Here is a 17,295-nt window from a genome sequence, read left to right on the forward strand (position 1 = left end):
GAGGTTATGACTTTTGATTCTTTGAATAACACCTACTTCTAGAAGCTGCTCGATGGTATAAGTTGATTCCAACATAATTAACATGCTTAATGATGATCCATGCTTTGGACTTGGGAGATGGTTATTCAATCAGTAGTGTGATTCTAATATCATTCTAACATCATCTTACCATATCCACATTACTTCTTAATACCAAAACACATACCATCCCCCGTGCACTTGATCGCATTAAGCAGTAAAATCTTCCCTTCAAACACCATAGGCATAGTCCCTAACACCTCACATGATACATCCATTTAGGATTTTCATCACTGATCGTGTAAACCACCAGAAGCACATGCCCGAAAAGGATCGAGCGGATCGTGTAAACCACCAAAAGCACATGCCTAAAAAGGCTCCGATCCTTTGAAAATCCGTTTAAGTTAAAAGCATCGGTTTTCTTCAACCTCTAACCCCGCTAACTCCAACGACAGGCAAAGGCCGATCAACAGCCAGTCCACAAGAGTGAAAGCTTAACAGCTTAAGAGAAAAAGAGATTTTGATATATTGATTCTGTTGTAATTGTTACAGAGGAACAGTAATACATCAGCTTTTATAGCTAGCTGTTGATCTCACAACAACCAAACACGTGGAGCTGCTGACCCTATCTATGACTAACACACTTAATAGAACTAAGACAGAATTAAGGCTAATTAATACATGGTTAACACCCTCCCTCAACTTGATGTGGGGAACCAATCATCAAGTTGCTGCAAAGATATGTGTGCTGGGGAGAACATAAGCCTTTGGTGAAGACATCTGCAATTTGTTCATGAGAAGATATAAATTGAAGCTTGATTGAACCTGCCTTAACCTGTTCTCTTGTGAAATGCACATCAACTTCTACATGCTTGAGCTTAGAATGCTGCACAGGATTTGTAGCAAGAGCAAGAGCAGAAATATTGTCACAATGCAACACTGGAATATGTTCAAGCTTTATGTGCAGATCCTTGAAAAGATTAGTAATCCACATAAGTTCAGCAGACGTATCTGCCATACTCCTATACTCTGCCTCAGTAGAAGAACGAGAGACAGCATTCTGCTTTTTGCTGCACCAAGAAATAGGAGAGCCATTGAGGAAAATCACAAATCCTGTAGTAGATTTTCTTTCATTTGGATCACCTGCCCAATCTGCATCACAATATGCTTGTAGAGAGGCAGAAATAGAACATTTTCCTGCATTAGATTGTACTGAATTCTTTCTAAATAGAATACCATGAGATATAGTTCCTTTAATATATCTGATAACCCTTTTAGCAGCAAGAAGATGATCAGAAGTTGGAGAATGAAGAAACTGACATATAGAATTCACACTATAAGCTATATCTGGTCTGGTGAAAGTAAGATACTGCAAGCAACCGACCAAACTCCTGAAATGAGCTGTATCAAGAGAATCTAGTAAATCACCAGAATCTCTAAACAATTTTACTCCAGACTGACAAGGAGTTAAATGAGAATGACATTGATCCATTCCAGCTTTGTGGACTAGCTCTCTAGCATATCTGTGTTGAGATACAAAAATTCCATCTGGAAGATATTTAACTTCAAGACCAAGAAAGAAATTTAAATCACCCAAATCTTTCATGTCAAACTCAGTCTGCAAAGCTTCTTTGACCTCAGCTATCATGTCTTCACTATCTCCAGTAATTATAATGTCATCAACATATAAAAGCAGATACACTCGTGCAGAACCTGACTGCTTAACAAATAATGAGGGATCAGCATAGGAAAATTTAAAACCAATAGAAGGCAGAAACTGAGTAAACCTGTCATTCCAGGCTCTAGGAGCTTGTTTCAAGCCATACAAAGATTTATTAAGCTTGCACACATAAGTTGAATTGATACTTGGATCTTCAAAACCCTGAGGCTGAGCCATATAAACTTCTTCATGAAGAATACCATGTAAAAATGCATTTTTAACATCCATTTGATGAAGTTTCCAACCAGAATTTGCAGCCAAGCCAAGAATGAGTCTCACTGTGGTATGTCTCACAACTGGAGAGAAAGTTTCTTCATAATCAACCCCATATTCTTGACTAAAACCTCTAGCCACTAATCGTGCTTTATGCCTAGCAACAGAACCATCAGCATTTCTTTTAATCTTGAAAATCCACTTGCATGAAACTAAGTTTTTATCTGGAGGCAAAGGAGTGAGAGTCCAAGTATTTTGATTCATCAAAGCATCATACTCTTCTTGCATAGCTGCTTTCCACTGAGGAATTTTAATAGCTGATTTCCAATTGGATGGTTCAAAATCTGCAGGGTCTAAGCTTGGTTCTGTCAAAATAGACAAGAAACTTTTTTTAGGAAAAATTCCCTTTTTGCCCCTGGTTAGCATGCTGTGATCATTGACTGTTGCATTTGTTAAACCATCAACTGGATGTAGAATATTGGAGTCTGAAACATTACTAATAGTACCAGAATTAGCTGCTGCTCAATTATGAACAGTTAAGTCAACCCCAATTCCAGGCTCTATATTAACCGCAATATCTCCATTAGTTTGCTCAAACTGTATAGAGGTATGGACTTGAGGACTAAAAGCAAGATTTTCAGAATTATGAGCATTATCAGAAGAAGCAATATCACCAATGCTACGGGATTCAACATTTGTAGGTAGAGATGTAGATAACTGTAAATGATAAGGATGAGGAGTACCTGACTGTGGTGTTTGATTGCGCACTGCGGTGGAGAGGACTGATGTTGGGCAATGTACAAAAGACTGGTGTTGAGTAACAAATGGTTGGACCTCTTGTTGCTCTTTATGCCTTTTCATATTTGTTGCAACCAATTTTTGAATCACTGAATATGGAAAAGAATCTTCATTAAAGAATACATGTCTTGAAATGATGTACTTCTTACTGTCCATGTGATAGCATATATAACCCTTATATCCTGAAGCAAATCCCAGAAAAATGCATTTCACTGCCTTAGGTTGAAGTTTGTTGTGTTTAACAGGAGAAATCAAAGGGTAGCATGCACAACCAAACACTCTGAGTATATCCAAGGCAGGAGGCTTGTTGTAGAGAGCAATAAATGGTGACTGCATCTTGAGTACTGGAGTTGGCATTCTGTTTATAAGGAATGTTGCTAATGCACAAGCATGATACCAGAAGGATGGAGGTAATGAAGCTGTCTGAAGCATAGTAACTGCTGTCTCTCGAATATGTCTATTCTTCCTTTCTGAGATACCATTCTGTTGTGGGGTATAAGGACATGAAATCTGCTGTAGAATTCCATTTCTACTTAGAAACTCCTTGAATGCATTACTTGTGTATTCCCCACCTCCATCAGACCGTAGAGTCTTTATAGAATAGGAGAACTGAGTTTTAACAAAAGCATGAAATGCTTGGAAAAATGGAAGTACCTCATTTTTATTTTTCATGGGAAAAATCCAAGTGTATCTAGAACAATCATCAATAAAAAGAACAAAGTATCTGAATCCATCAAGAGACAAATATGGAGAGGGACCCCAAACATCACTGTGAACAAGTTCAAATGGATTAATAGACCTTGTTTCAGACTTTGGAAAAGGAAGTTTGTGAAATTTTCCTAACACACAAGCCTCACATATGGCTGAAGTATTATCAGAAACATTACTAATATTGTTCATTTTCAACATGTAATTAACTACTTCATTTGCAGGATGACCTAATCTCTTGTGCCAAAGAGATTGCTGAACAGACTTTCCAACAAAAGCTGAAGCAAGTGGAGACTTGAACTGCTTTTCTTGAATTTTCTGAACCTTATTCCTCTGCTGAATCAATGATGATGAAGAATTGGATGATGAAACTTGTGAATGAAGTCTGGCAACTGGAAGATTGAATGGAATGGGATAGACACCATTGTTACTCAGTCCTTTGTACAGAATTCTGCCCAACACCTTGTCCTGAATCACACACATGAACTCATCAAACCAAACACAACAGTTATTTTGTTTGCATAGCTGATATATAGACAATAGATGTGCAGCAATTTCAGGTATAAGAAGAACATTTTCCAGTTTCATATTCCCAAGAGAAGCATTACCAGTATGAGTTATATTTAAAAAATTACCATTACCAACTTGCACAGAATCACCATCAGTGTATGGAGCCACATTGTTGAGCAATTGAATTTCAGAAGTCATATGGTTGGTTGCACCAGAATCGGCTAACCAGAATTGTTGAGATGCAGGAATAGCTGCTGCAAGCATAGCAGAAATGTTGTCACTTGGAGATTGTTGTTGCTGTTGATTTGGAAAACCAATAATCCAGTAACATCTATCTGCAGTATGATTAGTTCTTCCACAGTACTGACACTCCACTTGTGTGCTTGAAGAAGCACCTGCATTGTTGGTAATGTTCTTGCAAGTCTTAGCAGTGTGACCAACAGTGCCACAAAACTGACATACAACATGTCCACTTCCTCCATTACCATTACCTCTGCCTGCTCCAAAATTACCAAAATTACCATTTCCTCCATTACCATATCCACGATTACCATTACCTCTGCCGCCTCTAAAATTACCATTTCCCTGAAAATTACCATTTCCTCCATTACCATATCCACCATTACCATTACCTCTGCCTCTACCAAAATTACCTCTTCCTTCTCCAAAGTTACCTCTCCCACCATTGTTCATCTGACCTCTGCCTCTTCCAGCATAGAAACTCATCATTTGATCAAGAACAATAAATGGATTAAAGTCATATCCATAGCTCATTGCAGGGTGAGACATGTAAGTCGGGGTATTCGAGCTAGAGGAAGCACTTTGTGGGTGTGGGGTATGAGGAGATTGTTGAAGTTGTAATGGAGAGAAACCAGGTGGGATGGCTGGAGTAGTTGGATTGCTTTGTTGAGGAGAGAAGGTTGGAGTAGATGGTATTGGGGATTGAGCAATCATTGCAGTCAAAGGAGATGACAGAAGGGGGGACATTTCTCCTAGAACATCCATTTCAGCAGCCTTAAGCAAAGACTTAAGTTGAGCCATGTCACAGGTTTCTTTAGACCTAATCACAGTCTTTATAGCAGCATACTCATTTGGTAAACCAGCTAGAACCACCACCACAATATCATCATCATCAACAATAACTCCTACTGTCTCCAAGGCATCTCTGGCATCCTTAATTCTATCAAGAAAGGTTTCAATTGAATCATTTCCTTTCTTAATACTCATCATATTAGCCTTAAGTTGAATGACATTCTGCCTATTAGAGGCTGCAAATTTGTTCTTCAGATTAGACCACATTTCTGCAACTGAACGTGATCCAACAACACATCTCACTGCCTTAGGTCCTAAGGTTTGACCTATCATATTAACAAGATTCTGATCTTGTGCCTTCCAAGCATCATACTCTGGATTGATGATTAGAATGTCATCAGGACCACGAATGAACTGTTCAGGACATGGAATGGATCCATCCACAAATCCATACAGATGTAAGCTCTTTAGGAATGATTCAAGTCTAAAGAGCCATGAAGGATAGTTCGTTTCATCAAGACAAATATTAGGAAGGAAGACGGGAGTGTGTGATGTATTCATGACTAAATTTGAGACTACGCTAGGGAAGAGCAACGAAAGAAAGGATTCGACAGAAGAGTAACGAAGGATTCGACGGAAAAGTAACGAAATCGAGGCTAGGGATTATGATTATCACACACTACAACACTAAGATAGATGCAAATTACTGATCCTTAAGCAAGAAGCAACAGGCAAATCTCAATCAACTCATGAAATTGAATCAAGTATTTCAAGAACAGATCAATTATGCAACAAGATCTTCAAATTTAGAGAAATCTACAGTGAGATTTAGCAGAAAAAGAAGAAGCTAGGGTTTGAGAAGGTGAACATATCTGAGTATTATGACAAATTGAACTAAGTCGAGTGATGAGATATGGAAACCAAAGCTTCGCTGAGCTTGTGAAGCTTGATCGGAGCCGTCGCCGGAAAATCTCACCGGATCACAACCTGGGCTCTGATACCATGAAAGCTTAACAGCTTAAGAGAAAAAGAGATTTTGATATATTGATTCTGTTGTAATTGTTACAGAGGAACAGTAATACATCAGCTTTTATAGCTAGCTGTTGATCTCACAACAACCAAACACGTGGAGCTGCTGACCCTATCTATGACTAACACACTTAATAGAACTAAGACAGAATTAAGGCTAATTAATACATGGTTAACAAAGAGAACCCCGAAACGGGAGCAAACTGCCCTTCCACCTTTCTCGCCAGCCGTTAAATGAAAGTTGATTAGAGTTCCCATTCCGCATCTGCTAAGGCATTCCATGACGAACAGTTTACACTTCCGGAGTGATTAGACCTCCTTATTCGAGTTCTACTAAATCAATGGTGGAATACGCCCGCATCCCGAATTGAGTGGTAGACTCACTTATCCATTGGTTCGTTTCTTTTTAACACATCTTTCTATTCTTTCTAATGTAATGCTCTCAATCACCTCGTACCAACGGCTAGACGGTAAGACCCCGTGCACCTTAACTATAGCTTCGCAGTGACAACCTTGATCGAATGTGTAGGATCGATAGGTGGGAGGATTGAATGACTCATCTCTTAAGGCCATATAGACGTTCTAGCAAGAACAAATTTTTTTTTTATCAATTAGCAAGGACCTTAGTAACAAGCGATTTTGTTGAGTAACAAACGCTCGGTTAAAGCCTCATTTGATACATATATATATATATATATATATATACAGTCTCTATCCAGAGTGAAGGTTCACTCTGAAATTTCAGAGTGAAGTTCCAATTTTGGCACACTTTTCAGTCAAATGTTTTCACCATAAGCGATTCAATATTTAGATACGCTATTCAAGATCATCTCTATAAAGTTTCATCCAATTTGACAATGATTTGAGCTTTCAAAATTGAGATTTACACGAACGGTTCACGTTGAACAGTCTTAATTCATTCATTGATTTAATCTAATTTCAATACCTTAACGATGTCCGAATTAGATGAAATTTTGTAGAGATGATCTTGAATAACATACCTAAATATTGAATCGCTTATACTGAAAAAATTTGACCGAAAAGTGTGTCAAAATTGGAACTTCACTCTGAAACTTCAGAGTGAACCTTCACTCTGAAACTTCAGAATGAACCTTCACTCTGGATAAAGACTGTATATATATATATATATATGACAATGTCTATTATATAATGTTCATTTTTACATCAACATACGCCATTATAATTTCAAAATCCAATTCTAATGTAAAAAATATCAAATTCAAAACCACGTACAACTTTGAACACATTCTAATTCAAACCCAGAGAACATCAATTATCAATCAACGAATCTTGGGCCTATCGGTTCAAGCGTACTGCTGTCGAGCTTCTGGCTAGCGGCCCAAACTGGGCGGCCGCAACTTGATCACAACCAAAAGAAAAAAAAAAAACGAGAAGAAAAAATCGAAAAGGAAAACAACAAAAAATTGTAGTTGAGCTCACGAGAGGCACATGAAGTCACCCACATGCTAACCTTAACCCCATCAAATCTCTATCAAACGAGTCATGGTGTCACACAGGTCACCAAAGCATTGACACAAACACACGAGCTCAAAAAAGCCCAAATTCCACTACCACTACCACGGTGGCGCTTCGCCGGAAAACCAAAAAAACCCGACCCGAATTCTCGCCCGACTTAACCATCCCCAAAATCTCACTCCCAATCACCCAATTCTCCCCACCACGAAATTCACAGTAACTTCTCTCAGATTCTGGGCATTTCCTACTTCAGATTCGTATACGAAATCTCGAAACCCCTAAAATTCAGAGGTACCGGGAATCGTAGTTCAATATGAGAAGCGCAGGGAAAGGTAGCCAGGATGAAGATGAGTACGAGGAAGACGACTTTGGCTCCAAGAAAGATGGCCCTTCTTCCAATTCAGCCAATCCCAATAGTAAAGGTACCACCTTTATCATAGAGCTTGAGACCTTTTTTGGGTTTCTTGAGATCCAATTGTGTGTTTAGCAGTTGAATTGCTGTTGAAATCTATTTGGGTTTGTGTTTAGCTATTAGCTTGTTTAATTAATGCATTGGTTTTTGTGGAATTGAAATTGGGGAAGCAGATGCTAAGAGCAATGATAAGGCTAGTGCTATAAGATCGAAGCATTCGGTGACGGAGCAGCGGAGAAGGAGCAAGATCAATGAGAGGTATGGTTGAGTTGTTCAGGTTCTTAAGGGTAGAGAAAGTTTGAATCTTTGTGTAGTTTTAGTTTTTTTGTAGTGTTGGTGGATGTTGAAGTTCATTGTGTTATGTTGTGTAATAGAAATGTTCGGATTTAAAGAATGGAATTGTCCATGAGGGTTGAGGCTGGTTAGTTATTTTGTTTTCAGATTCCAGATATTGAGAGATCTAATACCACATAGTGAGCAAAAACGAGATACAGCATCGTTCTTGCTGGAGGTATGTACTTGTGTGAAAGAGCTGTGTTTTTAAGGAGAATACAAGATGATTTTGTTTATTGATTGTCAGTCTGTTTTTAATTTTTGGTCTGCAGGTGATCGAGTATGTCCAGTATTTACAGGAAAGGGTAAACAAACATGAAGGTTCGTGTCAGGGGTGGAGTGCAGAGCCGACAAAGTTAATGCCGTGGGTAATGTTATGCGATAATTGCATTGATCATAATGTAGGGTTCTAGGTATCAGCTAAATGCTTAAAAACAGGCGCTAATTTGAACAGCTATGAGTTTTCTTTAGAAGTAGAATGCTTTTAATCCATGTTTGGGGTTAATAAGATGCATCGGATTCGTAGCTTCTGATTATGATACTTATTTTCTTCTCAAACAGAGTTTAATCTAACATGCTCATTCCTTTTTAACAGAGGAATAGCCACTGGCGTGTTCAGAGTTTTGTTGGTCAACCTCAGCCGATAAAGAATGATACTGGTGTAATTTCACCATTTCCTGGAAAGTTTGATGAAAATAACATCTCTATCACTCCGAATATTATTGTAAACAACACACAGAATCCATTAGAAACTGAACCTAGCAGGGATGTTGCCACTAAAATCATGGATCAGCAACCTGAGTTAGTGAATAAGGGACTTCCTCCGCCTATGCCTATGCCTCTGCCTTTGCCAGAAAATCTGCTTCCCCCTGTCAGAACTGATGGCATACTTTCCCATCCTCTGCACGGATCAATATCTGATGCTCAATCAACTCAATGCCCCACCACCAGTGGTGATACACTAAATCAACAGGGTGAGCTTACTATTGAAGGTGGAACAATAAGCATCTCAAGTGTTTACTCACAAGGGTGGGTTCTCTTACTAATTCTGTATGAATCCTTCTTTGGCAGGAACTTATAAAATGTCGGTGGCTCTTATAATTCTGATAATATTTTCCATCCAATTAGTCAGTTAGAGCAAGTCAATTTAGCGTAGTCTTTTCGAGTTGAGACTCCAGAGTTCCATTGTGGCATGTATATTTTTTAGTTTTGTTATATAGCATGCATTTTCTTGGTTAGCTCTTTCCATATAACTGTGTTTATTAGTTTGTAATTGTACCAGTAACAGCTAAGCTGAGTGGACTTGAGCTTGTGCCTTGTTTGGCCTACTTTGGTCATTCTTGTCTGTATATTTCATTTTTTAAGCCCTTTTTCTACATCTTGGGTCTATGATTATATACTCATAACGTCCATGGTATTGATGATGCACAGGTTATTGAACTCTCTGAGTCATGCACTGCAGACTGCAGGTGTAGACCTGTCACAGGCTAGTGTCTCAGTGCAGATTGATCTTGGTAATCGCGCAAACCGAGGGCTGTCTTCTGGAACACCTGCCTCTAAGGTCTCTCTCTCTCTCTCTCTCTCTCTCACTCTCTCGCACACACACACAGCAGTCATGCTCCGGCACACAGGATTGATGATCTCATATTTTCTTAATCACTATCCAGGATCATGAGAATCCACATTCAAGCAATCAAACAATAGCACATTTTAGGGATGCTGGCAGTGGGGATGATTCAGATCAAGCTCATAAGCGGCTGAAGTCATAAGTCGCTCAGTATCCATTTTGTTCAGATTTTACTCTCACATGCTGCTTTGGATATCTTAGTGCCATATTCTGGTTAGTGTACATGCGGTTGCTTTGTTTTCTTCATACTATTTCTTGAAGTCCTATGTTGAGAACCATTTCCTTAATTATAGGTTTCTGTGAAGACTTGTGTTAGGCGAAGCCATTTCAGTTGTATCGTATATAATTGTTTTTAATGGAGCCACTCAAGGCTGATTTATTGGTGATAATTGGTATCTTGTGCATAAAATAACATCTGAGTTTCCTTGATTTAATTAATTATATGATGAAACTACCCTCTTGTGCCTCAAGAAATATTTTATTACTTTATATTAGGCAGGCAAATGTCTAGAAATAACTGACTTATACTAGTGGCAACTCTCAAGATATAGTGAATGAATTAGCAGCAATAGGAAGCTTTAGCATATGTGTAACTGTGTGCGGAGAATAGAAGAGAAAATATCACCTTCTTCCAGCCCCAACCCAAAGAACAAAAATTATTTTCCAGTGATATTGTTAAAAGAACGGAGTCATCTGATGGAGTAGAGTAGTGGTCTATTGCCAAATTCCAATGAATGTAATGTGTGCATCACAAACTCTTTAGTTCTGCAGAAACTGGTGGCAAACATTCCTGTGGATTGTTGTAAAAGTAATCCTCTTCCTTGGGTTTACTAGGAATCTCCAACCTTCGTGTAGGGTTACCCATGCGATCGGCATGTCCTGTTTTAACTGCCCGAGAAAATTCATCCCAGCTCAGTCTTCCCTTCTTGTACTGGTCTATCAAATTCACTAGAAGCATTCTGTCTAGACTAATTGTTGTCCTGAATCCTAAGTACCGTCTATGGCCTTCAACAACTCTTGCCATGTTTCCTCCATAAGTCGGAGCAAATATCTCACTTTCCAGTGATACAATGTAATCTAATGCAGCCATTTGGTTTGAATGGTTTCGGAACGGCTCAAGGTCTGAGGCTTCCAGCAATGTTTCCTTCTTAACCTGTTTCACACACCATTAACAATAAGCACCGAGCATGTTTGTAATTGAATTGTTTCTTGGTAGAGTTAATAGACTTACTATGTGTGGAAAAGCTAATCTCAGAGATGCCATTCTTCTTTCTCCCCCATAAATATCACCTGCAGCTATGTATACTTGCATACTAGGATCAATGTCCAATGCCCTTAGTGCAAGAGCAGTCTCCTCAGGAGTTAATGGGCATTTCCCAGATTTCCTCTTTTTAGTGGAATTGATTACCTTCTCTTTCCACCATGGATACGCATATCTGTTTGATACAATAGACATGAAATCATGTTTTCATTCATATTTTCATAGTAACAAAGCCTACATATGAGCTCAGTAGTGCTAGCTCTTACCTCATCTTTGTCAATTCGTCAATTTCACTCTCATCGCAGCCTTCAGTACAACCTGAAAACGCTAGCATGTCCATTTCATATCTGAGATGAAGAACTAAGAATGGCCCCCTTTCTCTCAGCAGCCTTACTATCTTCTTCCCCAGTTCCTCGATTGAGGGAGTGAACCTCAGGGCTTCGTAGTTTGCTTTGCAGCGCATTTTCTGAACTTCTTCAGGGATCCCATTATTTGCGAGTCTTGTATCAGTTTTAGTGAAATGCAGTACTTCATACTTCTTTATCCGAGGAAGAATCTGTCGTATACGCAAGAGTTAGTGATCACAACAAGCTTGTCTGCACAAAATGATGATACATAGACTTGAAGGATGGAAAATTTGGTAAGCACCGGTTATGTATAACCATGATGATCCACAACATGCATCTGGAAACTATTTATAACCGGCATTACAACAACTTTTCTCCCAGCAGAAGTTGTGAAGACGAACCGTGTTGTAGTAAAATGTCATATTAGACCAACTAACAGGGGGCATGGAATAGAGAGAAGCTATCTCTATTCTTCTTCTCTGCTTAGGGGGTAGAACTTTCAGTATCTGGACTTCATTGCTCAATGATGCTATGAAGTGATCCACGTCGAATATATCTTCGAACTGACTGCATCATTGTGTATATTAGAATTTATTTTCAAGATGAAGTTCTGATTGAGAATCATGTTACTAAATCAACTGACCTCCGATCATTCCAAAACGAGGTTTTATCCAATTCAGGAACTATAAGCGTGACGTTCAAAAACCTCGCAATAGCTACCATATCACAAATCTGTACGGAATATAGGTATTGTTATTAAATATAGAAGCCTATATATATATATATATAATGCAAACTCTGAAATCAGATGTTTACTCACCCCAGCTCGCATTTGATTCAATCCTCCATTGGATGAGACCATCAGAAATCCATTGTTCTCGTAATCCCCTTGAAAATGAGATGGTGAAGAAGAAGAAGAAGAAGAAGAAGAAGAAGAAGAGAAAGATATATGATGCTTTTGTCGATGATGATCAATGACACGAGTATTGACAAGGAAAACCATTTTAAAGGCTTTTATACAGACGAGGAGAGTGATAACAGTGAGAAAAGAAAGGTATAATTTCGACATGCATATTGCTAAATGCAGAATTGCACGCATATATCTATGGTGCAACAGTCGATGTTTTTCCTGACTCTGGCCTTCAGTGTGGGAGTAAATGCTCCCTCCCAACAGATCTACAGGTCTCCATTGCAAATGCATGGTTGCTCGAGAAACTTGGGAAGAAAGGAAGCCCTCGAAGTGGTTCTTTATTAGTTCATTTACAAAGGTGAAATTCCAAATTAGGTGTATGGTTGGAAGTTGAGCAAATTGTTAAAACTTCCCCATATCTTTTCTCATGGACAATGTGCTGGTTTATTAACCAAGATTCCTAATTTTAGGATAAAATTGTTCAGAACTGAAGATTAATTTGCCATCTACACGAATTAACTGTAACACATGCATCACCAGTAGTAGTTGGTTTTTTCAACTAACTAATTATATGTTATTTTGTTGAATATATATGAGCTTGAAACAAAATAATTATAAGATGGGGAAATTACTAACATTGCAGTATGCTTACTTTCAATATCAGCAGTACTACTCTGTGAAGGAGCAAAATGTTGAGAAGCACGAAATATCAGCACACGCGGCTTCATTGCATCGCTGAGCGTGGTGTACTGCACCGCGTAGGCGCACAGTAGTAACATGGTTGTGGCCGCAACTGCTAACAATTTGAGTCTGCAAAATCGTGATTGTGAAACCATCAAGCTCGTACTTCTCTCCCTTGAATACTTTGATCCCTCCCACTATATCCTTCACATAGTAATCCATATTCTTGTGATGCTTAGCTTTTGCTTCTCCAAATTCAGGTCCTTCTGAACCAGCTTTGCTTTTGTCCATCTTCACTAACACCTCACTCGTATGAATCGTCGTATCTGCAGCTGGCTACGTAGCTTCTAATTAAGCGACTACGAGTTAGTAAGAACAACTTCAATTAGATATATATAGTAACAAGTTGATATTACAGAACATTGGGGTGGGAATTTGAAGGATATGAGCTAAGTTATCAGCAGATCAACTCATCAAATTGTTAGAACTCTGCAGCCACAACATGTTGTCTAGTTTTATAACGAATATATATTAGACTTTAGAGCCATAAATTGTAAAATAAATTAGGAAATAATGTCATAGTTGAGACAAGACCAGTGGGTCATTAGCATTGATCAGATCCTCATTAGCATTCAGGTTTTAATCTTAAAGTCGTTTGCCATTCGTACATCAAGCCTTAACTGTAAATGATCAAGTGCCTATCGATATCGCAACTATAAGTATGATTGTGAACTCGAGGAGGATAGGTTTCACATCCTTAATTAAATTATATCGCTATAAGAATGCATGGAATTTGTGATTAATTGTTCCCTTTAGCTAGGTACGTCAAGGGAATAATGCAGACGAAGCGCAATTGCGTATTAACATGGTAAATGCATAATTAATGAGACTAAAGAGACTACAATGTCCGAATGTATTCAAGGAGAATCAGAAGAATAGGGATATTGTCCGAATAACTTTTATTTTCGTTGAACTACAAATGAATTATAGAAAAGGTTAAATTGAAACTATCTGTTACTACAATACAAGTAATATAAAACAAAAAGGCCGATGACAAGGACTCCAACGAGATTAAGCGAACCAAGAATGATGAGCCAGTACGCCCAGCTTGGGGTTTTTGCTTTCTTGGCACTAGACTGACCACAGGAATTGGTCGTAGTAATTTCAGGAGGTGACGAGGTTGTTGGTTGATCTGGTAGGTTTGGGATTGGGGGTGATGAGGCATCACTTGAATTTGTATCTGAGATCAATACTTTCGGTTGAGTTGGGGGTGGGGTTGGTGGTGACAAGGCATTAGTTGATCTAGGAGCCGATGGTGGGTCTAATTGGGTTGGGGTTGGGGGTGAGAAGTGAGTTGAAGTAGGAGTTGTGTTTGATGATATTTTTGTTGGGGTAGGGGCAGGGGGTGCTGAACCATCAGTTGTTTTAGGAACTGAACTTGTGGCAGATGATAATCCAGACAAGCCCACATCATAAGCTACACTTCCATCAGGGTTAAATAGACCAAAATTCCTCTCTGAAGTTGGTCCCTGCTTCTTGTTCTCGTTGAAAAGAGCAAAAATATAGACGTCAAGGCTAGACTTCAAAGGTGTACCTTCCTTAGCCGATTGCCTCTTCAACAAGTTACCATTGTATGTTGCAGCATTCTCCATACTTGCACCAATTTCATCATCATTCCCTTTTGACGGCCATCCTGTTTCGGCGACCTTAACTTCTATATCATAAAACCCTAAAGCTTGAATGGCATAATTGACTGCATCTACTTGAGCATACAACAAATTGTCATAGTGCAAATTGCTACTAGGGTCGGTTACTCCTGCTGACGAATTGACATTGTCTAATAGGGCATATTCTAGAGAAATATCTTTGGAGTTGTCTCTGTACGCAAAGTAAGGATATGCATTAATCCAAAACGGTGTCTTCGTGGTTGATAAAAGCTCTAATAATTGCGTCATTACATGGGAGACCTCGGGTTTGAAACTAGCGGCAGAAGGTGGATACGACTCTCCCATCACAGCATAAGAAAAGGGGGATGACACCTTGATGTGTGAATCATAGCCTAACTGAGACAATGCCCTCTGGATGTTGGACATGGCTGGTACAAGGCTAGGTAGCAAATCTGTGGCATCGACCTCGTTCCCTAGCATAATGCCTGTGATTTTTGTTGCTGGAATGTAAGGCTTGATGCGTGTAACCACCCATTGTACCGCCGCTTCGGAGTTGGTCATTTGGTTTAACATGTCGTTTTCCACTGTAACAATGAGCTCAATATCTGAATTTGCGAAAGCAGATAGAATTTGAGGGTTGGTGTCGTAAATCCTTGCTTCTGTGATGTTGTTGGACTTTAAGAGGCTCACGACTTGTTGTGGTTGAAGCAAATTGTCCCCGAGTTGGCCGTAGTTGATGCCAAGCGCTTCAGCTCTTTGTACGAATCCAAGCCCTGAGAAACAGATGAACCAACATAGAAGTAGAAAAGCAACATTGTACCACTTTGCCATTGAATTGTTTTCTTCTGTAGAGGTGGAAAGTTTGCTAGCAGATCACTGAAAATTATCAGCACTTCTTATTGAAGAACATGTATAATTGCATTGACACCCAATGTGCCTATTTATAGACTTTTACAATAAGCCTACACTGCCAAGGTGAGACTTTCCCCAAACAATAAGGAAGAGATATTCCCAAACATAGTCAGGACATTAAAAGATAAAATTAAGAAAGTCCAGTAAACAATCTAGATTACTTTGACATTGAATCATCCTACTTTCAATAGGTAAAACTTTCCTATTCGATCAGCGGAACCTTTGAAAGGCTTGAACAAGACATTTCACGTCACATTTGGTATATGACATCATTTTTTTAGTTCATCCTCATAAAAGTATAAAGAAAAGACATCATCATTTGTAAGCCATTCGTCCAAAAAAAATTTGTAAGCCAGAAACTGAGAAGATTTCCCAATATTTGTATATTCATATTATCATATACACATGTAATTGTGTTTCATTGAACTTAGGCCTCATTATGGGCCGGGCCGGGCCAAGTCCTACCCTAAATTTTAGGGCTTATGATAGGGTCGGGCCGGGATTTGACTAAGTCAACAAAAAAATATGGCCGGACCAGACCGGGTTTGGGCTCCGATTTTCAAATCTTTACCCGTCCTAAAGACCTATTCCTTTAGAGCTAAGAGGGTGGGTCGGGCCGGCTTTCCGAATATGGCTAAATAGGGCCGAATATGAACATTTTTATTTAATAAAAAAAATTTAATATGATTTTTACCTCATGATTTAGTTTATATTGGTTGAAACATGTAGTACAAGACTTTTATTTATTTATTTATATGTTTATATTTTGGATATATATACATTAAATTCAACTTTCTATTTTTATAAATATATGTTTAATCGGTTATATTTATATATTAACTCTCTAATTAAAATCAATTATTGTTTCTCACAACAAAAAGACATAGAAGAAATAAAGCATATAAAATAAATTACAAAAGATAATAAGGTGTATTATATATAAAATATGAGAAATATATTTAAAAACTTAATTATTAAAAGGCTCTAAAAGGGCCGGATATGACGGGCTTTTAGGGGCCGGGCCGGAGGGTCGGGCCGAGTTTCATTTGCTTGACCTTTATCCTACCATATTTGAAAGAGATTCGGGCCGGCCCTCCCTAATGGAGGGTCGTACCAGGCTTTGGCCCTACCGGGTAGGGCGGGCTAGAGCCTAAGGGCTATTTGATGAGGCCTAATTGAACTATTGCCTGCATCATATATATATTAACAAACTACTCAAAAGTATCAGAAAATAATTTAGTTTACAAATAACTCACTACTTAATTTGATAAAGCAAATGAAGACCAAAATTTACAAATAAGGACCAAATGATGGTAAGTTGCCACATGTCATAAAATCATTTACTTTTTTACCTCTCTTTGACCCATAGTGTTTGCTACTATCAATGGAGAGGTTATCTGTTATTGTCGATTATATAAACTAACTGCTATTGTCGAGTTAAAACTAGCTGCTACTGTCGATTTGGAAGACACATGCTACTGTCGACTTGGAAGGTACCTGCTACTGTCGACATGGAAGGTACTTGTTATTGTCGACTATAAATCTAGCTGTTACTGTCGACTAAGAAACTAACTGCTACTGTGGTTTTTTGTGAGTAAAATTCAAAAATTCTCAAAACAT

The 17,295-nt window shown here is 38.6% G+C and overlaps 2 protein-coding genes and 1 pseudogene across 3 annotated transcripts; 1 reads left to right on the top strand and 2 right to left on the bottom strand.

The window, feature by feature from the left end:
- The first annotated feature begins 7,571 nt into the window (after window positions 1-7,571).
- On the top strand, window positions 7,572-10,286 carry LOC126790073 (transcription factor BIM2). Of its 2 annotated transcripts, XR_007671657.1 has the most exons (8): window positions 7,572-7,947; window positions 8,111-8,195; window positions 8,379-8,448; window positions 8,543-8,638; window positions 8,866-9,299; window positions 9,702-9,831; window positions 9,938-10,110; window positions 10,191-10,286. XR_007671657.1 is itself a non-coding variant. In XM_050516209.1 (7 exons), exons 1-7 carry the CDS (start codon window positions 7,839-7,841, stop codon window positions 10,037-10,039), a joined length of 1,026 nt encoding a protein of 341 aa, XP_050372166.1. In that variant the 5' UTR covers window positions 7,572-7,838; the 3' UTR covers window positions 10,040-10,286. The 2 variants fall into 2 exon arrangements, 1 of the variants encoding a protein (XP_050372166.1); XM_050516209.1 differs by having other exon boundaries at window positions 9,938-10,286.
- Window positions 9,345-15,594, bottom strand: LOC126790071 (glucan endo-1,3-beta-glucosidase 14-like). The gene is made up of 2 exons (XM_050516207.1): window positions 14,535-15,594; window positions 9,345-9,585 (listed from the first exon to the last, which is right to left on the bottom strand). Exons 1-2 carry the CDS (start codon window positions 15,592-15,594, stop codon window positions 9,533-9,535), a joined length of 1,113 nt encoding a protein of 370 aa, XP_050372164.1. The 3' UTR covers window positions 9,345-9,532.
- LOC126790691 (rhamnogalacturonan I rhamnosyltransferase 1-like) lies at window positions 10,646-13,387 on the bottom strand (annotated as a pseudogene).
- Window positions 15,595-17,295: the final 1,701 nt, after the last annotated feature.

This window comes from Argentina anserina, chromosome 4 (genome assembly GCF_933775445.1).
Source record: "Argentina anserina chromosome 4, drPotAnse1.1, whole genome shotgun sequence".
In the NCBI taxonomy this organism is placed as follows: Eukaryota; Viridiplantae; Streptophyta; class Magnoliopsida; order Rosales; family Rosaceae; genus Argentina; species Argentina anserina.

Bases quoted from the DNA above. Each gene is read 5' to 3' on its own strand.
- LOC126790073 (XM_050516209.1), top strand. From the start codon at position 7,839: ATGAGAAGCGCAGGGAAAGGTAGCCAGGATGAAGATGAGTACGAGGAA. The intron at 7,948-8,110 runs GTACCACCTTTA...TTGGGGAAGCAG, and splicing joins AGCCAATCCCAATAGTAAAG to ATGCTAAGAGCAATGATAAG. The intron at 8,639-8,865 runs GTAATGTTATGC...CCTTTTTAACAG, and splicing joins CGACAAAGTTAATGCCGTGG to AGGAATAGCCACTGGCGTGT.
- LOC126790071 (XM_050516207.1), bottom strand. From the start codon at position 15,594: ATGGCAAAGTGGTACAATGTTGCTTTTCTACTTCTATGTTGGTTCATC. The intron at 9,586-14,534 runs GTTCAGTTCCTA...AGGCCAAACAAG, and splicing joins TGGATTATCATCTGCCACAA to GCACAAGCTCAAGTCCACTC.